Source organism: Cynocephalus volans, chromosome 10, assembly GCF_027409185.1.
Source record: "Cynocephalus volans isolate mCynVol1 chromosome 10, mCynVol1.pri, whole genome shotgun sequence".
In the NCBI taxonomy this organism is placed as follows: Eukaryota; Metazoa; Chordata; class Mammalia; order Dermoptera; family Cynocephalidae; genus Cynocephalus; species Cynocephalus volans.
This window is the reverse complement of record NC_084469.1, coordinates 95,953,859-95,976,934: the sequence shown is the minus strand read 5'-3', so window position 1 is coordinate 95,976,934 and position 23,076 is coordinate 95,953,859. Positions and strand designations below refer to the sequence as shown.

The 23,076-nt window shown below is 53.9% G+C and overlaps 1 protein-coding gene across 1 annotated transcript; it reads right to left on the bottom strand.

Annotated features, from left to right (window-relative positions):
• Positions 1-1,084: 1,084 nt before the first annotated feature.
• ANKRD24 (ankyrin repeat domain 24) lies at positions 1,085-17,677 on the bottom strand. Its single transcript, XM_063109964.1, has 21 exons — positions 17,639-17,677; positions 16,467-16,523; positions 16,244-16,374; positions 16,078-16,166; positions 14,849-14,913; positions 14,241-14,298; positions 12,574-12,644; positions 12,285-12,391; positions 11,924-12,111; positions 11,398-11,426; positions 11,145-11,225; positions 10,901-11,008; positions 9,950-9,988; positions 9,760-9,858; positions 8,329-8,401; positions 7,970-8,088; positions 6,280-7,827; positions 3,990-4,157; positions 1,944-2,069; positions 1,615-1,680; positions 1,085-1,381 (listed from the first exon to the last, which is right to left on the bottom strand). The coding sequence occupies exons 1-21, from the start codon at positions 17,675-17,677 to the stop codon at positions 1,304-1,306; spliced, it is 3,339 nt and encodes a 1,112-aa protein (XP_062966034.1). The 3' UTR covers positions 1,085-1,303.
• Positions 17,678-23,076: the final 5,399 nt, after the last annotated feature.

Genomic DNA, 23,076 nt, shown 5'->3' with positions numbered 1-23,076 from the left:
CACTGGCCGGGTTCCTGTGGCTACTGGAGAGACGAGGAAGGGCAGCAGAGAAGCCCCCAGCTCCCTTCAGCGGCCACCCCCGGGCACGGGGTGTGGAAGGCCCCGAGGCTGGGGGCAGGGAGAGGAGGCCACAAAAGGGAGAAGTGGAGACCGTGGCCTTTCCCAGCACGGCAGGTCCCGCAGTCAGCCCTTCCTTCCGCCACCACAGTGATAGGGGGAGCCCCGGGGATGGGGACGAGGACGTGGCGAAAGACAAGAGACAGGGACAGGGAGAGGAGAGACAGAGGCAGAAGCGAGACAGGAGGGAGACAGGGGACGAGAAACAGAGAAAGACACACGGAGAGGAGAGAGACACAGAGAGATAGAGACGGAGATGCAGGAAGAGACAGGAGGAAAGAGAGACAGAGAGACAGAGGGAGACAGGGGATTCCCAGCCACACTCCTGCCTCCCTCCCTTACCAGGAAAGTGCCCAGAAGCCTCTGGGGATTTTGGGGGACTTGCCAAGGGGCAGAGAGAGGCTGGGGACAGGGGGCTCCCACCAGGGACAAGTTGTAGGGTGGAAAAGTGAGGTTAATTAAGCAGCACAGGGCTGGCCAGGTGCCTCAGTTGGTCAGAGCACAGTGTTATGAGGCCAAGAGCCACAAAAAAAAAAAAAAAAAAAAAAGGAACACATAATTAAGAAGTGCAGGGTCGGTTCCTGTCTTTCTTTAACATTTTGATATTTTGTTTACTGCGGACTTTTCTGCACCCCTCTGCCTTTTTAAAATATTGTATTAAGATAGTATTTATCCTGGGCTGGCCAGTTAGCTCACTAGGTTAGTGATAACACCAAGCACTGATAACACCAAGGTCACATGGGTTCGGATCCCCACACAGGCAGGCCACCAAAAAAAAAAGCATTTATCCTGATGACTGAGGTTCTTGGTGCAGAAGGCAAGTGCTCCCTGCTCTGGGCCACCCCGTCCCTCTTTGTGGTGGGAACCCAGCAACCAGGCCACACACATCTGTCCTGTGCACAGTAGGTTTTTATTCCTGGGCTGGCATCTGGTGAGGACACAGGGTCTCACAGATTCTCCGGCGGTGGGGAGGGAGCAGTCAGGACCCGGGCCCAGACTGACCAGGGCGTGCAGGGGTCAAGTGGGGCGATGGAGCCACCTAGGGACAGTCGGAAAGGGACCCAGGCTGCTGTCCAAGTGTAGGAGCCCAGTCACCCCATGGGGCTAGGGGAAGCTGGTCCAGGAGGGGCCTGGAGGGGGCTCAGGCTCCGTGTGGGGGTGGTCCGTGCAGCTGTCCCGCCCAGCCTCAGCGGCCTTGAGCCTGGAGTCTCTGCATCTGCAGGATCTGGCTGAGGATCCGCTGCACATCTTCATCCATCTGGCCCTGGGGTGCAGAGAGAGACCCTGGGTGCACCCCCCGTGGCTTCCTCTTCACCCCAAAGACTGAGCAAGCCAATGAGGGAGATGCACACAGACAGGCTCCAACATGCCAGGAACCTCTCCCGAGGACAAGCCTCCCACTGTATAGAAGGGGAAACTGAGGCCCGGAGAGTGGCAGTGCCATGCCCAAAGCCAGGTAGGCACCCAGAGCTGGAGCTGGGAACCAGGGTGATTCACCTGAATGGCGTACAGCAGGTGGCTCCTGTACAAAGCCACCACGGCACAGTGGTCCCTGGCAGCCTCCTGTGGGTATGGGGGAGGGGTGCTCAGAAAAGCAGGACCTCTGCCCCCAGAGCAAGAAACACCAAAATACCCCCTCAGCACCCCGAGCCGGTATTTTGATGGCATGCACCAGGGTGATGGCCAATGGCCAAAATGTGGAAACGTTTTCTGCCTAAGCTTGGCACATGGGTCCCATCACCTCTGCCTTGTGCTGCACTGGTGGTGAAATATTTGGACACCCCTCCCCCCATCACAGCCAGCTTCCTGCCCAGTGCAGCCCTCACCTCCAGCAGCTGCTGCAAGGCTTTCACCTGGCCACGGAGGGCATCCACCTCGGGGGTGGCTGGGCTGGCCGGCTGCTCCTTCAGGGCCTCCTTAAGACTGAAGACTTCTTTGGAAAGTTCTGTGATCTGGAGGTAGGGGTGCTGTCAATGGTCACCCTGAGCCCAGGGCTGGGGGCTGGGGACCTCTCCAGGGCAGCAGGAAGAAGCAACACATAAGGTCTTGCAAGGGAAAGTCATTTCCCAGGGGTTAACAAACTCTGGCCCTCAGGCCAAGTCCGGCCCACAGCCTGTTTTGGGACTGCCCACAAACTAAGAATGGTTTTCACATTTTTTTTTTTTTTTTTTTTTAAAGATGACCGGTAAGGGGATCTGAACCCTTGACTTGGTGTTGTCAGCACCACGCTCACCCAAGTGAGCGAACCGGCCATCCCTATATGGGATCCGAACCCGCACTCTCCTGAGTGAGCCACGGGCCGGCCCAGGTTTTCACATTTTTAAAGGGATGGGGGAAAACGTCCAAAGGAGAATAGTATTTTCTGACATGTAAAAATTATATTGAATGTGCATTTCAGTGTTCATAAATAAAGTTTTATTGGCTCATAGCCACGCCCATTCATTTATGTGTTGACTTACACCTGTTTTCAGGCTACAAGGCACAATGGAATATTTACAACAAAGACCATCTGCCCTGCAGAGCAAAAAATATTAAGTCTCTGGCCTATTACAGAAAAAGATCCTGACATCCCCTCTTGGGGTCTCCATTGACCCATCTGGAAAACAGAGGCTGATAGAACAGGGGGGCCCAAGGCAGTCTGACCTGGTTGGGCTGGGTTGGACAGCCCTGGGTTTGGGTCCCTGCTCTACCCATTTCTTGTGGGAGACCTTGGGAAGATCATTTAATCCCTCCAAGCCTCAGTTTGCTCCTCTGTAAAATGGGGAGAATCATACTTCCTACCTTAGTAGGTTGCTGTGCTCCTACACTGAGATTAAGTTTAAACTGTGCCTGGTAAACAGTAGGCACTCAAGAAATACTGGACCTTATTATTACTATAGATCAGAAGTTGTCAATCAGGGGCCATTCTAACCCCCCACCAAGGGACACTGGAAAATATCTGGGGACATTTGTGGTTGTCACAACTGGGGGGTGCTCCTGGCATGGAGTGGGTGGAGGTCAGGGACACTGCTCAGCACTGGCAGTGCCCAGGGCGCCCCAACACAAAGAATGACCCAGCCCAAATGTCAACACTACTAAGGGGGAGAAACCATGCTATACATAAACCATAATCCCAATTGCAATTTTATCCTCATTTTACAGAGGAGGAGACGGGGACTCAGAGAGGTAAGGTGACTTGTCCAAGGTCACACAGTGAGTTGGGGCTGGGTAGTTCTTTGTGCTAAAGCGCCTGAGTCTCCTGGGGTCTCATCTACTGTCCGGTGACATGCTATATGACTTTGAGCCACTTGTTTACCACTTGGAATCTCAGTTTGCTCATCTGAAAAATGGGGATAAAAACGTTTTCTAGCTTTTAAGGTTGTGGGAAGATTAAAAGCAATAATGTGTGAAAAATGCCTGACCCAACAACCTGAGGCTGCTGTTATCATCATTATTAAATAGAAAAAAAAATTGGCAACTTGGGTTGAAACCCTGGCTGAACCACTTCATGGCTGTGTGACCCTGTGCAAGTGGCTTTGCCTCTCTGTGCCTAAATTTCTCCATCTCAAATGGGGATAATAAAAGCACCTGTCTTAAGGGAACTTGAGAGGATTAAATGCATTAATTCATGTTAAATCCATAGCATGGGGCTTGACATGCAGTAAGCACTCAATAAATGTTACTATGGTTATAACTGGTAGTTGGAACAGCAGCCTATGTGTCTGACTTATCTGTGGCCATAGCTGAGTCCCTTCCCTTCTCTGTGGCTCAGTCTCCCATCTGGAAAATGGGCTCATTTTCCAAGATTCTTTAAGCAGAGACCTTCTTAGATTCCCCCCAATCTGTGTAGACTGGGGGTCCCCCCAAGTGAGCATAGGAGAGGAGGCACCCACCTTCTTGTCCTTTTCCTTGGCCTTGTCCAGGGCCTCCTGGGCGCGGCTCTGGGCCTGGCGTGCCCTTTCAGCCTCGATGCGTAGCCCCCGTAGTTGCTGCTGTGCTGTGGCCAGCTGGGCCTCTGCTGCATGCCGCTCACTTTTCATGAACAGAGCCTCCCTCTGTACCTGCAGCCCAAGTCCCCATGGGATGCTCAGGACATGTGGGCCCTAAAGATGCTTGAATCCCAGGGTTCTCTGGCCCTTCTCCTTTGGCCTAAGGACATTCGAGCCTAATCTGACCTTGAGGGGTTTGATTCATGGAAATTCTGGATTCTCCCTGACCCTATCAACATTCTGACCCTGCCATGCACCTCTGGCCTATAAGCTGTGTGGCCTTGGACAAGTGACTTCACCTCTCTGTGCTTTAGTTTTGTCATATGTAAAATGAGGAAAATAATAGCCCCCACTTTATAGGGTGGTTGTGGGAATAAAATGAGCAGATATACGGAATATGCTTAAAACAGTCCCTGGCATACAGTAAGGGCTATATTCAAGTGGGTAATATTATTTTATCATTACTATTATTTGGCAGCTATTTTACATTATTTTTATTTTGGTGGCTGGTTGATACAGGGATACAAATATTATCATTTTTACTATTTATTGTTATCACTAATGTTCTTTTCTCTGCCAGCGGTGTGAAGGTTTGTAGGTTTCTTACAAAACAAAAGAAAAAAAGTAGTACTACATGAAAAGCAAACAAATGTCAAAAAGTCTATGACTGTGTTTTCACAAAAATACCAAGATCAGAGCAATGCTAGATTTGCAAAATTTGATCCTTGGGGGAACAGGGAGAGATTGACCTTGAAATAAATGGATAATAACTAGATGTTCCAATTAGTACAGATTGGCTACGCATTAACAATAAAAATAACCAGACTTGTAAAATTTACCCTAAAAAGAAGTTATCATGAGGAAGGTAAAATTTAGAAAATAAACACGAAGATGGGCTTATTTAGGTTGTACTGTGAACTCTAGCAAGTTGAATGAAGATTTATGGGGTTTAAAGGCATGTGTCCCTGGAAACATAATGATTCTGCTATTATTTATCACTTGTGCTAGTCACTGTCTTAAGTAGTTTTTGGAAATAAGCCCATTCAATTATTACATGAGGATTAGGAACTACTATCATCTCCACTGTACAGATGAGTAAACAGAGACACAGAGAAGAAAATCCTAAAAAAAAAAAAAAAGAAGAAGAAAATCCTTTCCTGATAACAATGAGTGAATGTGGCTTCTTATTCATATATTTGTTAAAATAGGTACCTATTTTCCCTTCCTTTCTTTTAAGAAAAGAGATCAAATCAAAAGGTCCACTCTCAGGGACACATACACACAAAAAAAATTCCCTGTTTTAAAACAAGACAAAACAAAACACTCAGCATTAGAGTCCACTGGGTTAAAAATAATGAGGAGCTGGCGGGTTAGCTCAGTTGGTGAGAGAGTGGTGCTGATGACACCAAGGTCCTGGGTTTGATCTCTGTACCCAACAGCCACAAAAAAAAAAAAAAAAAAAGATAAAAATAATGAGATCAAAAATCCCTGTTCATAACATTCTCCTTCTAGAATGGCCAAATGGCAAAAAACGATTATTATTAGAGCATTTTTACAAGATCAAACAGCCACCTGGAAAAACAAAACAAACAAACAAAACACAAGGTCAAGATGACCACCAGAAAAAAAAAAAAAAAAAAAAACCGCTAGGTAAAAATATTAGTGCAAAAACCCCAACTCACTGCTTACAAAATAAACTGCTGATCATTGACCCTTACCTGACCCATCACACATAAATTAGAGACGATTCCTAGACATAATTGTGAAACTGAAACAGTAAAGATACTAGAAGAAAACATGCGAGAACACCTCATGTCCTTGAGACGGACAAAGGTTGTATAAACAGACCCCCCCAAAGCAGTAGCCATTAAAAAACAAAAACCATGGGGTCCAAATGGCCAAACGGTGTTAAAAAAAAGACAGCACACATTGGAACATCAAGGAGGTCAGGATGGCTGCAGGGTCCAAAGTCCACCTGGAAACTGGCTGGGTCACACGTCTGTCTGTCCGACTGAAACCAGTGGGGTGGAAACATTCCCTGGCTGCAGGGTCCAAAACAGGCCACCAAGCGGCGGGTTGGCTCAGTGGGTGAGGGCACGTCAAGGTCAGGGGTTCGGATCCCCGCACCAACCAGCCACCAAAAAGAAACAGAAGCAGCGGCGGGATGAGCCGGGTGGGGGCCCGACCTGCTCACCTGGAAGACCTCGGCGCTGGTCTTCTCGTGCCTTCGACCCAGCTCGTGCAGCTGCTCCTCCAGCCGCGCCACGTCCGCCTGCAGCGCCCCCACCACGCGCTCGTGCTCGGAGCGCGCCACGCTGCCCCCGCGCTCCCGCTCCAGCTCCAGCCGCAGCCGGGCGGCCTCTTTGCCCGCGGCCACCACCTCCTGCTCCAGGCTGGCCGCGCGGCCGCGCAGCTCCAGGGCCTCCTCCTGCAGCCGGCGGTGCTCGGCGGCCGGCACCGAGGACTGCCGCAGGGCCTCGGAGGCCTCGCGCAGCTGTGCCAGGCCCCGCCGGGCCTCCTCGCAGGCCGCGCCCAGCTCCGCAGCCCGGGCCTCGGCCGCGTCCCGTGCCCGGCCCAGCTCGGCCGCCGCCGCCCGCTGCTGCTCCCCGGAGGCCGTGGCCGCGGCCAGCTGCTCCCGCAGCACCTGCAGCTCCCGGCTCTGCTCCAGCCGCCCCTCTTCCCGCCGGGCCAGCTCGGCGCGCAGGCCCCGGGCATCCTCCTCGGCCAGCAGCCGGCCCGCCCGGGCCTCGTCCAGCTCGGCCGTGGCCGCCTCCAGCGCCCGCAGGCGGGAGTCCCGGTCTCGCAGGTCCTCTCGGGCCTGCTCCAGGGCCGCGCGCAGCTGCACCGCGTCGCCGCCGCCCCCGCCGGCCCCGCCGGCCCCGCCGGCCCCGCCGCCCTCGGCCTCGCGCACCCGCTCCCGCAGCCGGCCCGCCTCGGCCTCCGCGGCCTCGCGCTGGCCACGGGCCTCCTCCAGCTCAGCCGCCGCTTCTCGCTCCCGCTGCCGGAGCACCTCCTCCAAGCCGCGAATCCTGGTCTCCAGCTCGGCTTGCAGCTTCTCCGAGGCCTCAGCAGCACCGGGGTGGAGGACGGGACCAGCGGAGGCCGTGGCCTCCGATCCCGTGGCCTCCGATCCCGTGGCCTCCATGTTCGTGGTCTCTGTGCCCACGAGCTCAGCCTCCACAGAACCCACTCTGCTGGCCTTTGCTTCTGGCTCCTCTGCTTTTGTTTTTGCGGCCTCTGCCCCTGTGGCCTCGGCGCCCACCGTCTTCATTTCAGCGTTCTCTCTCTCTTCTGCAGACTTCACTTCCATGACTTCAGCCCCTGTGGCTTCTGTTTCCAAGGCCTCCGTTCCCACACCCTCTGTTTCCATCACCTCCATGTCTGTGGGCTCCGTTGCTGTGGCCTCAGCTCCCGTGGCCTCAGCGCCTGTGGGTGTAGCTTCTGTGGCCTCGATTACTGCAGCCTCCTCATCTGTGGTCTCACCTCTGATAACTTTGGTTTCCAGAGCCACGATGCCATTAAGCTCCGTGTCTATTGGCCCGTTTTTGGTGGCATTGGCCATGCCCTTGTCCCCCTCTCTGGGGGCCTCCTGTGTCTGCTCCAGTGCCCACAATGCCTCGGCATGCTGCCTCCGGAGCTGCTCAAACTCGGCCCGGAGAGAGTCGTATAGGGCCAGAGGGATGACCTCGGTGGAGCCATGCACCTCCATCTGCATCTCGTCCTTCTCGAAGTTCTCCAGGATCTGGGGGTGGGGGAAGGGTGGGAGTGGGATTTGAAGGAGCCATGACGGGCAGAGGGCAGCCTCACCACCTTCCCTGCCCACCCAGACCCCCAGGAATAAGCCTTCAGGTCCTCAGATCTGTCCCCGGTCTCAGTTTCCCCACCTGGACCTTTTCCATCAGCTCCTGGTTCTGTCTGGTGAGCACAGCCACCTGCTCCTGGAGGGAAGCCAACAGCTCCTGTGCTGATGGGCTCAGCCGCCTGGACAGCAGTGTCTCAGCCCCTGGCAGGGGGCACAGAGTCAGGCCTCAGGGTCCCAGGCCACAGGGGACAGGAGCAGAGGGGTCTGGAGTGGTGGGTCAGGACCCCCAGGGCAAGCTCAGGTAGTGGAATGAATAACAGGTGAGTGCAAGTCTCCGTCCCAGCCTCAAATTCTTGCACACTTGTGGGTCAAGGCTCTGTCTCCTGGGGCCTTGGGACAAGATGGGGGTTGCTTGGGGGGAGGACAGGGGTGGGGGCTCACCTGGAAAGTCGGGCAGCTCTCCCTCCTCATCCTGCAGGGTGGCCACGTCATAGCTGGTGTTCTCCCGCTCGTTCTGGGGGTTGGAGCAGAGTCTGGCTAGGTATCCTGCCTCCCCATGTCACCCCGCAGGACTCCAGAGTGGACTGGGGTGTTCTTATGTCCGTATGAATCTCCATGAGCATCGGACTGGCGGTGTTTGGCCCACAAGCATTTACTGAGTGCCTGCTATGTCTTTTTTTGGGGGGGCAGCCAGTCAGTTCAGGGATCCAGACCCTGGACATCGGTGTTACCAGCACCATGCTCTAACCAACAGCTAACCAGCCGGCCCTGCCCCTTTTTTAGCCAAGTGATTTATTTTTTTGGCTATTGAGTCGTATGAATTCCTTATATTTTTTGGATATTAACCCCTTATCAAATACATGGTGTGTGCCTGCAACCCCAATTTCATGGTATATGTGCAGGGGACATTTCCCTCCTGGGTCAGGGGACCTCAGCAAGGGGTGTGGTTATGTGGTTGTGGGTGTGCCTGCCTGTGTGAGGATGGGTACCCACACTACCCATTCTGCACACATCAGCTGGCCCTAGGTGTGTTTGTGATTATGTGTTTGGGTATCATTTTGTGGGTGTGTGTGCTGTGGGTCCCCCTCCTGTGTGTATTCTTGTGAGGTTGTTTTAGTCCGTGTGTGCGTCGTTGTGTTTTTGTGTGTGTGTGTGTGTGGTTGTATAGGTGTATATGAAGGTACTTCAAAAAGTTCATGGAAAGATTCATGTCACACACACACACACACACATACATATATATATATATTTTTTTTAAAGATGACCGGTAAGGTGATCTTAACTCTTGATTTGGTGTTGTCAGCACCACGCTCTCCCAAGTGAGCCAATCGGCCGTCCCTGTATAGGATCTGAACCCGTGGCCTTGGTGTCATCAGCACCACACTCTCCCAAGTGAGTCATGGGCCAGCCCTCCACACACTTTGTGAAGTACCCTCGTATATGTCTGCCTAATTATGTTTTGAGAAATATTTGTTGTATGTATGCATTTGTGGGTGTGTTGTCTGTGTGTGTAACTGAATGAGGTTTGTCTGATTTGTATGTACACGTATGTACAAATGTGTGTGTGTGTAATGATGTATTCGTGAATGTGCTGTGGATCTGTAAACTGTTTGTGGGTGTGTTTGCTGTTGTACGTGTAAGACCACATGCATGTGAATGTGTTTGTCCACCTCTGCATGTATGTGTGTGTGTGGAGAAGTGTCCATTATGTGCACGTGTGTTCGTGGGTGTGTTACTCGTGTATGACTGTGGATCTGTATGTGTGTCTGGTGTGAGTGTGTGCACGTGTGTGAGGCAGTGTGTGTACCCCTGTGGGCAGCCAGAGAGAAGCCCCGCCCCCGGCTCTGGCCCCGCCCCCGCCCCGCGCCCCACCTCCAGCAGGGACAGCCGGCTCTGCAGACTTTCCACCTCTCGTCCCAGGCTCTCCTTCGCCTCCTGCTTCTCTGCCAGCAGCTGCTGCAGCTCCTGCACCTGGGAGCAGATGGGTGGGGGGCTCAGCCGCCTCTGAGAGGAATCACCGGGCAGCTGGGGGGTTGACTCCTCTCCCACTTTCCCCGCCTACCTGTCTCTCCAGGCTCAGGAGGGAGCAGGCCTCTGCCTCCTGTGGCTGACGGGGACAAGCGGGGACAGAGGCTGGATCTGGGCTGGGGGCCTCCCTGCCCCATGTCCAGGTTAGCAGTCCTCCATTCCTTCCACAGACGTCTGCTGGGAACCCACTGCCCACCCACTCATTCCACACGAATTTATTGAACACCTACTGTGTGCCAGGCACCATTCTGATCACTCACTCATTACTATTTGTTGAGTGCCTACTGTGTGCCAGCCATTATTCTGACTGCTCTGTATTCATTAAGCACCCACTGTGTGCCAGCCCACACCATTCTGACTGGTCCTTTGTTACTAAGTATTTATTAAATGCCTACTATGTGCCAGGCACTGTTCTGTATGCTAATTCACTCAACAAGTTTCTATTGAGTGCCTACTTTGGGCCAGACCCTGTTTGGGGCTATTCATTCATTCACTCACTCACTCACTCAAATATTGGTCCATCCAATAAATATTAAGCATCTACTGTGAGCCAAGCACCCTCAACCACGCCTGCCTTCAAGGGCTTACAGCTGAATGGGCAAACATGAATAAAATACATGGCATGTCTGACAGCAGTTGTGCTATACATGGAAATACAGGGATCTAGGGAGTGGGGTTTTTTACAATTGTAATAAAATGGGCAGGGGAGGTGTCTTTGACAAGGGGCCTTTTGAACAAAGGAAGTGAGGGAGGGAGCTGGGGGAACATCTGAGGGAAAAGCATTTCAGGCCAAGGGAACAGCATGTGCCAAGGTCCTGAGGCAGGACTGAGCCTGGCGTGTTGGAGGAGCAGCAAGGAGGCCCTGTGGCTGCAGCAGAAGGGGAGAAGGAGAGGAGAGGAGGCAGGAAAGGTGGGGGAGTCTTCCCCACAGAATTGCACCCTCCTCAGGTCTGGACCCAGTCCTATGTCCCTGTCGCCTCCTGACCTCCTGCTGCTTCCGTTCCTTGTGCTGTTCCAGGCCCCGGATCTTTTGCAGGAGGCGGCCTCTCTCCTGCCGCAGCCACATGATCTCCTCGTAGGCATCTCGATCATCCTGTTTCACTCCCCCCGGGGACCCACCACCTTTAGATGAGGTCAAGGGCTGCCCCAACCTATGTCTGAGCCAGAGCTCCTGCCCCCCCGACTTGGGGGGCTCCTATTCCTCCCCCCACACCCGGGACACCTCTCACCGGCATGGGGGTGCTGGCGGGAGGCTGAGGTGCCTTCCGCTTCTTGGTAGCCCCTCGCTTTTCATGGCTGGACACAGAGTTCTGGGGCAGGGGAGAGGGTGAAAGGGGGACATGGAGGGGCATGCCAGTGTCCCACCCAAATAAACTAACCCAGCCAGCTCACTAGCTGTCAGCAGGTCCTCCCAGGTATACCCTGGATCAGGGGTCCGTGTGCATAAGGAGAGGGGCTCATTTGCTGCTTAGGGGTCCATACCTGTGATGATGCCTCGCCTGAGTCATCCTCTAGGAGGGCAGAGGAGAGACGGAAGCAGGGTCAGGCACTCTGATCCAGGGACTCCATTCCCAGCACTCAGGAGGGCATTAGTGCACCCATGGGACTCGTAGGGGCTTCCCAAATCCCCAAGAATCAGGAATTTTATGGTAGGAATCCACCACGTAAGTAGAATGCTGATAGGAAGCTTGAAACTCTCAAAGAGAGAAGACAGGGGCATCTCCAGGATGGGGTGGGTGAGGGTGTCAGTTCTTAGGAAGAGCAGGTTCTGAGGATAACGATGAGGTTAGAGGAAAGCAGAGCAGACCCCCAGACTACTCTAAATGCCCTGGGACTCACTGAAACTGCCCTGAGTAGATCAGGGTACCATGAAACCTCCTATAATGCAGCAAATAGGGGGTGTCTTGAAACTATCCACAATAGAGAAAGAAGGGGGTGAACAAGAAACTGCTAAGAAGATGCAGGGAGAAGGGGGTGCTTGAATTGCTTAGGGGAGGGGCTTGCGTACCGCTGGGTGGTGAGGGGCGCTGGGCCGCCTCCTGCAGGAGGTGCAGGATGAGTTTGTCCCCTGCCAGAGCACCGTAGTGAGCCGCATCCTGCCCCAGTGCATCGGTGATGCCAGGCTGGGCCCCGCCTTGCAGCAGCACCTCCACTGTTTCAGGGCTGGCCCCCTCACAGGCCAGCATCAGGGCCGTCCTACCGGGGAAGGGGGCTATTGAGAGGGTGAGGATATCCCCAACCCCCCACACCCTTCTCAACATCCTGGCTGGGTAGGAGGAGGCCGATTAGGTTCCCTGCCTGGAAAGGTTAAGAGACTTACCCAAGGTCACACAGCACACAGTAGACTGGCTGGGAGGGAGGATACTCACCTGCCCTGAAAGTCCTGGTCATTTGCGGCAGCCCCCTGCTGCAGGAGGAGGCGGCACAGATCCGTGTGACACATCCGAGCTGCTATGATGAGGGGCGTTGCACCAGACTTGTGGAAAGGGGGAGGGACGGCACGGCATGAGAAGACAGGGTAGGGAAGCCCATATGGCTGCCTCTGAAGTTCACCCCACATTTTCTCACACTTTACAAAGCCTGCCTGGGATGCTGCCACTTGGTGGCAGCGTACCTCAAGTTGTAGTATCTTTCCCCAAAAGATCCCCAGAAGCTCACCCGATCTCGGGGGTTCAGATGTGCCTTGAAGGAGCAAAGCATCTCTGAGCAGGAGAGACAGCCACCAGCCACTGGAAAAGAGGGGAGAGTAGCAGTAAGGTACAGCTTGGACGTTTTCTGGGGGCCTTCTGCCTGGGCATGATTCTTATCCTTTGTTTCATGAGAAATTCCCACCTCTCCTGGGAGATCCATTACAAAAGCATGAATCCCATCTTATGGATGAGGAAACTGAGGCCCAGCCAGGGCCATGGTCACCCAGTAGGGCCAGAGGCAGAACCACATCTAGGACCACTGTGGTTCCCTCTTAAGGTGGAAGTTTTCACTGATTTTCATGTATCTCCCCTCTTTGATTCAACTAGCATTTATTGTATACCTACTATGTGCTAAACCCTCATATGGTGATTATTAACGTATACCAGAGGGATCCAGCATTGGCTGGGTTGAGCAGGCTTCTTGGGGCCGGACCTGAGTTCTGAGTTTTGAAGGTGAACGGGGGAGGGAAGAGGTTAGAGGTTACTGCGTGGGCAAAGGCCCTGCTCTGGGAAAGAGCTTGGTGAAGTCAAGATAGTGGGAGAAAGTATCTATATCCAGACCTTCAAAGAGGGAAAGGAGGCTTCAGGCAAAGTATTACTAGAGAAGTCAGCAGGGGCCAGACCCTGGGTTCTTATAGGAAGGTGACAGAGCCAAGGAAGGATTTTAAGCAGAGGAGTGACATCATCTCTTTACATCTTAAGAGCTCTCTCTCTGTCACTGCTGTGTGGGCAGGGCCAGAGTGGAGGCTCAGCAGGAGGCCGTCGGCTGGGATAAGAGCAGTGTCTGGCATCCCTGGGTTTAAATCCCAGCACGGTCCAGTCTGATTAAACACAAGAATCCATTATTCAGTCAACAAACTTTACCTGAATACTAGCTGTGTGCCTGAGGGGTATGGGGTTTTGATTGCTGTAGTACCGACAACACTTAACAACAAGGCCTAACACATAGTAGGTACTCAGTAAATATTAACTGAATGAAAAAAACTGAGGCGCTTCCATCATGTGACCAGAGGCATCGCCACCAGTAGGTGGCAGCGTACTCCACCTGCACAGAGTTTTTACACAATTGACTAAAACCCCAAAGCAGATCCAATTTTATTCTGTTTCCGAAAAAACAGATGTTTCTTGAGTCATCAGAGAAAGCCGTGGCTGAATCTCATGGGCATGGTGGACAGATGCTGGCCCGAGTTCTGGCTCAGTGGCTGGGTCCTTTCCCGTCCCTTGGTGAAGGGGTTGGGATCTGATGATCATGAAGGCTCTGGCTCCCTAGAGCTTTGGCCTTCCTGAGAGTCCCTAGGAGTTCCTCAAGGGAAATTAAGCTCTGGACCCCTCCCTTCATCCTCACAAAGTCCTGCAATACAATAGGCTGTGCTTTGGGTCTCCTACTACTCACTCGCTGCGGGCAAATGACTGACCTCGTTACATCTCCTTTGTCCAATGGGGTAATAGTCTGTGGCTCAAAGGGATGCTGAGATTTGTGCTGAGCCTCAGTGCCTGGCACACAGTAGGCATTTGGCAATAAAAAGGAGAAGGCAGGAAGGCTCATGGCAGGTCTCCCGGGCCCCAGGTAGAATAACCCCCAAGCCTTGCACCCTCTGGGCCATGGTGGGCAGGACAGAGCTAGGCTTCACCCACCTGCATGATGCAGGGCCGTCCACCCACTGCTGTCCACGACATCCACCACGCAGGAGGCCTGGGGAAGGCGGTCGGGTCATTTGAGACTGAACCATCCCTCCTTGTTGCCTGATTTCTCTAGGACTCACCTCCTCGGCCCTTGGGCTTGGCTGTGTTTTAGGTTTCTTGCCTCCCCCTCCCACCCTGCAGAGCCCATCTCCTGTAACTGCAGAGTCACAGGTCCCCAAGTGACTCTCTGTTTTCATGAGAATTGGTGCAAAACAGAGAATAGCTGGGAGCTCAGAAGCAGCTGGGGCTTGGGGAATAGCTGGGAGCTCTGAGAGTGGCTGCAGCAAAGAAAGTATCTACTACCTAATGTTTGGGGAGAAACAGGGGCTCAGGAAATATGTGGTATCATGAGCATATCTCGAGTGGAAGAGGTTATCTGGACACTCAGGGAGTATCTGGTTGTCCAGGGAGTAGCTGGCGCTCAGGCGTTAAAGGGGCCAAGGCATATTCGGGACTTAGGGAATATCAGGAGGTTCAGGAAATCGCTGGAACTCAGGAGCAGTAGGGGCAAGGGGAGTATCTAGGGTTCCGGGAGTATCTGAAACAAGAAACTAAATGACCTGCAGCAGTTGCTTCAAGCACTGTGGGTGCCCATACTTGGCAGCCAGGTGGAGGGCGTTGTAACCTGAAAGGGAGAGAAGATTTCCTACAGCTCCAGATACTCAAGGAGCTCCTAGCTCCTCCCCAAGTCTGTGTCAACTATTTGTGATGAGTTTCCTGATGTCTAGCAAGTCCCCAAGCCCCAGGTACCATGCTACTCCCTGAGGCCAGAGACTCTGCAAGACCCAGCTAGTCTGTGTCCCAGACAATCCCATCTCAGCTACACTCCACATCGATCTACTCCTCAAGCCCTTTTGTTCCAGTTACTCCCCTTGTCCCCAGCTACTCTAAAGGCCCAGCTATTCCCAAACTCCAGCTCTGCTACTCACAATCCACAGTTGTTCTATATATTCCTGCTAACCCACACCCCTTGCTCTTCCGTGTGCCAGCTATATCCCTATTTGATACTCTACAAGTACCCAGCTACTCCACACATCCTGCCTACCAAACCTGCTGCCCTGAAGCTTCAGATACAGCTAGTTACCCTCTGGTTCATGCTCCTGAGCCCCAACTACCCTCTTTGGCCATGCATTCTATTTCAGTTATTCCACCAGGTCCCCAGTTAAGTCATATTCCCAGACTCTCCTTTTGTCCCAGCTACTCCCAGAGCTCCAGCTACTCCAAAACCCCAGCTTTCCCACATACCTCAGATACTCCCCAAATTCTACTGTTATTCTCATGCTCCAGATACTTCTCAAGTTCAGCTGTTCTGATGAGCCCAGCTTCTCCCTCAAACTGCAGGTACTCTCTTGCTTTCAGGCACTTCCTTGATCTTGGATACTTTCACATTCCGGATACACCTCAAGTCCCAGTTCCTCCCATTATCCCAGCTATCTCCCAAGCCCCAGGTTCTTCCCCTGCCTCAGTTGCTTTCTCAGAAACTTCCCTAAGCCACAGGTGCTCCCCTGTTCCAGCTACTCCCTCTGACTCAACCACTACCTGAGTCCCAGTTACTCCCCATCCACAAGTTGCTGGCTCACCTTGCTTGGTGCCAGCCACAGTCCCTGTCCTTGGGTGCTATAGCATGCCACGCCCCTGTGTCTCCCTGGGTGCAGTGAAGGGGTGGGCAGGGGGACCCCCCCCTCTCTCAGCAGAGGACACTGAGGCCTTGAAGTAGGGCCTGTCTTGACCCTCAGGCTGCACCTGGGCTGAGTGCCTCCCCCCTCCCCAGGGGCCCGGCTGGCGGTACCTGCCCCATCTGTGCTCATGACATTGGCACCGTGGGCCAGCATCACCTCCAGACAGCTGGCTGCCCCCTTCATGGCCGCCAGGTGGAACCTGGAGGTCGGAGGTCATGGGTCAGCCTCAGGGTGGTCTCCCCTTGGCCCTCCAACCCCCAGGGCACGGGCACTCACGCGGACTTGCCCTCGGGGTCCAGCTTGGTGGGCACCAGTCCCTTGCGGGTAATCAGGGAGGCCACCCGCACGGGGTCGCTGCTCTCCACTGCCTGCAGCAGCCGCTCATCACTTTTGCCCCAGTCTTGGCTCTGCGGGGAACACCCAGAGGTGCGCGGAGCCAGGTTGGCCACTACCCCCTCCGCACTCCCCCTGGCAGGGACTCTGGGCTCTGGCCACCCACCCCTGGGCACTTGCCTGGCTCCTGCCTCTGACTGCTGGCTTCGGGATGGGGCAGGGGCTGCAGGGTGGGCAGGACCTGAGGTCAGTGGGCCAGAGCCGCAGCTGTGGTGGGAGGTGGTCCTGGGCGGGGGTCCTGAGACAGGGTCCTCCAAGCCCACGTCCCCCAGCATCTGCCCCCAGGCCCATCGCCCTAGCTGGCCCCCAAAACTCACTGCCAGCATCACCCCATTAAACCATCCCCGGTTCAGTCCCCAGCATCTATTTCTAAAAAGGTGCCCCCATGCCAAGCCCCCAACTTGTCCCTTAGTAAAAAGTCACCTTTCCAACATCACCCACATCAAATTGATCCATCAGTCTCTTCCAAACTACCCTCCAAAGTGTCTCCATCTGAACCCCTAAAAGGTCCCTTTAAGGGTTCTTCAGGGCTGGCCCGTGGCTCACTTGGCAGAGTGTGGTGCTGATAACACCAAGGCCACGGGTTTGGATCCCTATATAGGGATGTCCGGTTGGCTCACTTGGGAGAGTGTGGTGCTGACAACACCAAGTCAAGGGTTGAGATCCCCTTACCGGTCATCTTAAAAAAAAAAAAAGGTTCTTCACAACTATCCTCGGCCGTCTGTCCTTCCACAACTGCACCTGAAATGCCACAATTGTACCCCAAATATGCCAAGACCGGTCCCCCAAAACTATAGCCTGAAATGCATTCCAAAATGTCTCCCCCAAGTTCCTGAAGTGTTCTCCAAAATCATCTCCCCATATGACCCTATGACCTGTCCCAAAAATGTACTCCAAAAAAATCCCTCAAATATTCTCTGAAACTGTTCTCCAGATGTCATTATCTCTTCCACAAAAAGGTACCCCCAAAATATCCTCCAAATTGTTCCCATCTGTCTCCAAAACGGTTTCCCCAAACCGTTTCCCCAAATGCCCTCTAAATTCTCCTAAATGTCCCCATCTGTCCTCAAAACTGTCTCCCAAACGTGCCCTTCTGTCTTCCCAAAGGTCCCATCCACCCTCCCAAAGCTGTCCCCAACCTCCGTCGCCTTCTCCCGCCCATCTTTCCCGGGTCTGGGGGTGGAGGGGTCCGGGCCCCTCGTGGTCAGCGGCGGGACGACGAGGGGACAGGAAGGACCCGCGCCCCGCCCGCCCCCGCGCCCCCTGCCCGGGCCCTACCGCGAAGGAGGCGGCCGCGCACAGACACAGCTGCTTCATGGCGTCAGGGCGCCTGGCGGCCGGGCTCCGGGAGGGCACGGGCGGGCCGGAGGGGCTGCAGGGGCCGGAGCTCGGCCGCCCCGCCCGCCGGGCCCTGCCCACCCCGGCGCCGTCCCCTCCCTGGCACTGCCCGCGCCCGTGGGGGAGGGGACCCAGCGCCCTGGCCTGAGCTGACCTTCTCGCCACGAGGAGGGTGCGGCGAAGGGGACCCGGACCGGCTCTCCAGGGGACCCTCGGCGTCCATGTCCGCCCCCTCCGAGCAGACCCGGGGCGCGCAGGTGCCCGCCGCTGGGGCTCTGCAGTCTGAGAAGCTGCGTGGGAAGCCGGCGCCCCAGCCCCGCACTTCCTACCTACGAGACGCGCCGCGATACTTACCCGCGCTGGACTCTCCCTTCCTCATCTGTAAAATGGGTCTCATAAGGAATTGTTCCTCCGCGGGGGCTGCTGGAAGCCTCAGTGGGATACTATATGCAAAGCACTCGCCATACGGTGCCTGGCATACAGCAACTGCGCAATCAAACGGGTTCATTCATCCAGGAGACACGGAGCTGGCCCGTGCGCAGCTCCCACGTGCTCTTCCTGCCCGTGCCCACCCCCCGGGAACGGCAGCCCCACGAGAGGGGTGGGGGCTGCTTTGTCTTGGTCACCGCAGTGAGCCCGGTGCCCGGAACAACGTCTGGCACCTAGGGGGCGCTGACAAATACAGTATGTGTCAGGTTAACATTTTGGAGAGATGCTCCGCCGTTTAGTAAACATTTATGGAGTGCCTGCTGGATGCCAGGCACCGAGGCACCTGTTCTCAGGCCTGGTGACTCAGCGGTGAGTACAGCTGAGATCCCCGCCCTGTGGCTTTTGCGCATGTGGTTGGCATTTTAGAAGGAGCACTGGGGTCAGGGGCGATGGAGGGGGGGTGGGGAGGAATCTGAGGAGGGGGCACCCAGGTAAGAAGAGATCTGTGCATGGGAGAGAGTGGGAGACTGGACAGAGACTGGGGAGTGAGATGTGGCAGAAGAGGCAGAAGTCAGGTGGATTGGGTCTTTGGAGGTTGTCTAGCACCAAGTTGGGATCCTGGAGGAGGAGCGTTTTGAAAGAGGGAGATACTCAGTTTAGTCCAAACCCCATCCAGTGTTGATGGGCCTGGTGGATGTCCGGGGGAGATGTCCAGTTGGTGGCTGGACCGTGGAGGGACAGCTCAGGCAAGACAAGGGCTTGTGGGGAGATGATCCAAGGTGCAAGACTGTGGGGGTCCCGGACCAAGTAGGAGATCCCCAATACTTAAGGCTGGGACAGAGGAGGAGCTGCTGGCAAGGAGGCCAGGGAAGGCCATCCCAGGAAGGAGGGAAACCAGTAGTGTACAGATCGGGGGAGCCACGACAGTTCCAGGAGGCAGGACAGTCCTCTGTGCTGATGTGGCTGCAAATTCTCAAAGGGAAGGAGCCGGCAGATGGGGAGAGGTTGGGATTATAGGAGAGAGAAGGGGGGATGGACAGACAAGGTCTTCCAGAACCTGAATTGAAGACCAGAGACCCTGCAGACAAGTGGCAGGGGTTTGAACGCAGCTTGGTCATGTTATACCTGCTGTGTGACCTTGGGCCAGTCACTTCCCCTCTCTGGGCCTCAATTCTCACCCGCTAAATGGGATAAATAATGGAATGGACATCGTAAAGCTGGCTACCTCCACGGGGGCACTGTGGACATTCAGAGTGGGATCCTTCTTTGTGGTGGGGCGTCCTGGGCACTGCAGGTGCTGAGCAGCGTCCCTGCCTCCACCCACTCCATGCCAGGAGCTCCCCCATTTATGACAACCACAAATGCCTATATACATTGCTAAGTGTCTTCCCATCAACACTGCTGGCTTGATGAGGGCTGGATGAGAATTCACACATAGGTGTGGTCTGTGATTATTCCTAGTCACCTTGGGACAGGAGGAGGGAGCGGAGGGGGCAGAGGCAGGTAAATGGAGAGTTTGGTGATGAGCGACTGGGAGGGGGTGTTGAGGGCTCTTCTCTCTTCTCGCACTTGGGGCTGTGGGGGATGACCCTCCGGGCTCCTTCAGAGAGGAGACTGAAATGGATCTCCTGGCCCAGGCCCCAGATTTCCAATCGTCCCCTTGACCTGTCCTCCTGGATCCTGTACAAGCTCAGATGCGATGCCCCTCAGAGCCCACCGCAGTGTACCCTGGGCACTGCTGTCCCCCCAGAGGCTCAGCTGAGTCCTGGCATCACCCCGGGTATTCTCTGTGACCCCACACCCAATGCACCAGCCAACCCCACTGGCTACAAACTGTGCCCAGGTCTGCCTCTTCTCACTCCTCCACAGCTGTCACTTTGGTCTGGCCCCATCCCTGCAGGCTCCACCGGCCGGACACATCCTCCCTGTTCTCCAGCTTCTGCCCTTGTATCCTTCAACCCTTCTCCACCAGCAGCCAGAGCCAGCTTCCTAACCCCTGCATTCGATCTTGTCTCCTGCTCAAAAGCCTCCAGAGACCTCACTCAGCATAAAACGCAAACTGCTCGCAGCCGCCCAAATCCTCCCAATGCCTATTTTTGTCCAGCCCAAGAGCTGAATGGTCTTTACACTTGTAAGTGACTGGGAAGAAAAAAATTTTTTTTAAAGAATAACACTTTGTGACACATGAAAATTATTTGAAATTAACATCCTAGTGTCCATAAATGAAGTTTTCCGCCTCATAACACCAAGGTCACGTGTTCAGATCCCCAAACTGGCCAAGCACCAAACAACAACAATAAAATAAAGTTTTATTGGGACAGAGCCACACCCACTCATTTACAGATGGCCGCTCTCAAGCTGCAATGGCAGAGTTGAGGCCATCTGGCCGCAAGCCGAAATATCTTACTGTCTCGCCCTTTACAGGAAAAGTTTGCCGGTCCCTGAGCTAAACAGTGCTCCTCAGCTGATGCCCTGAGCTCATCTCCCCCGTATTTCCCATGCTCCAGCCTATCCTGCCACGGTGGCCTCCTTTCTGTTCCTCAAACAGCTCAGTCGCACCTCTGGGCCTTTGCACATGCAGTTCCCATCGCCTGGAGCACCCTTCCCTGCAGTCTCCGTGGCTGATGTCTTTACTGTTGTCTGCGCTGGAAGACACCTCTTTCGAGAGCCCTTCTCTGATGCCTGGTTTCCCTCTCAAGCCCTTTACTAGGCTTTATTTTTCCTTCATTTCCTTCTTATCACCACCTAAGAGACTATGTATCTTTCAAGAAATATTCTGTTGACTCTTGGTCTCTCCCCCCAGAATATCATCTGCTCTAGGACAGGGATTTCATCCATCTTGGTCACTGCTGTATCCCCAGCAGGACTGGTCATATATTGTGTGTGTGTGTGTGGCTGGCCAGTACAGGGATTGAACCCTTGACCTTGGTGTACCAGCACTACGCTCTAAGCAACTGCGCTAACAGGCCAGCCCATGGCTATAGGACTGGCTATATAGATTGAAAATATGGGCCCCCTGTTAAAGTGATGAAGAAATTCAAGATTTCAACAGCAGAGCATTAAACCAAGTGCAGGGCCCTTCTGAGTGTGGTGGTTTCGTGAAACCAGCCCTGACCCCCACCAGCTACAACACAGCAGGTGCACACAGCAGGTGCTCAATAAATGTGTGTGGAATGAATTAAAGAAATAGTAGCTCTGGAGAGTAAAAAGGAGAGAGAGGGGAAGACTTTCCAGAAAGTGTTGAGGTGTTCAAGTCTCTACAACCCACGATCTTGCCACTTGTGGGATTTTCCTGAAACCTGAAATAAGGGCGGGAGGTGGGTGGGAACCCAGAGACTAGACGCACAGCTCCAGATAACGTTTATCTTTTCTGTTTGTTTGATGTGGAGATCCGAACCCGTGACCCAGGGGTCCTCAGCACCACGCTCTAGCCATGGAGCAACCGGCCCCCTACTCCTATCTTAAGGATGAAAAAACAGGTTCAGAGACCACCCGCGAGGGCGCAGAGCACGTAGCGCCACCTGCTGGGGCGTGGAAGGAAGTGCCGGGGCTAGCGATGCAGAAAGAAGCCGGGGTGGGCGCCCCAGGCGGGACGGAGGGACCACGGCAAAGGCGTGGTGGCTGGCTAGGGACACAAACAGAAGGTCTCAGGGAGACGACGAGGCTGGCCCCGCAGTCACAGGTATTTGCTTTCCTCCCTCGGGGTTGCTGAACAAAAGGTGAACTTGACTCCTGCGAAACTGGAGAAGGGCGGGTGGAGGGAGGGATGGACAGATGCCCGCGCGAGGCAAGGGAGGGGGGACGGAGGACAAGCTCCCCCTGCCCCCCAGGCCTCCCATCTGCTGCGACCTCTCCACTCCCGGCTGGCCCAGCCCCAGGCCTCGCCCTGCCAGACGCCCTCTGAGACGCTCACACCAGTTTTGAGGTTTGAACACCTGCCCCGTCCCTCCCACAACCTTGACTTTGTGCCGTCACCCCGCGCAGCACACTTATCGATACACACCCACGTCCCACATTCGGTGTCTCTGCTTTAGAAACGTTTTGAAAGATCTGATTTAAATATAATTCTGCTTTTGAAATGAAACAGTTATATGGTTGGGTTCACCACTGGCTACAACTTGTCAGAAATTCTTAGGGAGAAATGTGAACTTACTTTAGGAATTGCTTCCAAAAGGCATGAGAAATTTTAGGGTCACTGCACAATGAATGAAGATGATCCAGAGCCACACTTTGTAGGCAGCTAATGAGCTACTTATTCCTCTCTCTCTCTCCCCCCCTCCACTCCCACCCCTTCCATCAAGGCAACCCCTCACCCCTAGGTCCGGTCATGTATATGATAACACAGCCCTGGGGGGAGGCGGGTGTCTGATGTCCAGGCTGTGTGACCTTGAGCAAGTTCCTTAACCTCTCTGAGCCTCTTTTCCTCATCTATAAAATGAGGATAATAAATGCTCCTTGCTCATCACATTGTGAGGATTTCATGAACTGACATCTGCAGAGCACATCTTTAAGCTCCTCAGAGTGTTCGAAAACAAATAAATAAAAACAAACATGAAATGAAATAAAAACAAATTCAATGACGTTAAATTAACATTTTAAAAAATAAAATTCAAATAAATAATAAAATGAAAGGGAATATGAACATTAATAAATAATTTTAAAAATCAATGAAATAGTAAAATAAAATAAAATCATCCAGGATGTCAGGGACAGAGGAAGGATTCAAACCCAGAGCCACCTGACTTTAAATACAAAAATGCAACGAGGGGCTGGCCCGTGAGCTCAGTTGGTTAGAGCATGGTGTTATAACACCAAGGTCAAGGGTTTGGATACCTATACCAGCCAGCCTCCAAAAAAAAAATGCAGGCTGGTCCCATTGGCCCCTCTTTCTGGCTTTTGAGGGTCCTCTCCAACCTCAGGTTGACCTCACACTCTCTCCTCCAGCACTG

Coding starts and splice junctions, on each gene's coding strand:
- ANKRD24 (XM_063109964.1), bottom strand. CDS start 17,677: ATGAAGCAGCTGTGTCTGTGCGCGGCCGCCTCCTTCGCG. Junction 14,914..16,077: donor CATGAGCACAGATGGGGCAG/GTACCGCCAGCC, acceptor TCTCCCTTTCAG/GTTACAACGCCCTCCACCTG. Junction 14,299..14,848: donor GCTTGAAGCAACTGCTGCAG/GTCATTTAGTTT, acceptor CGCCTTCCCCAG/GCCTCCTGCGTGGTGGATGT.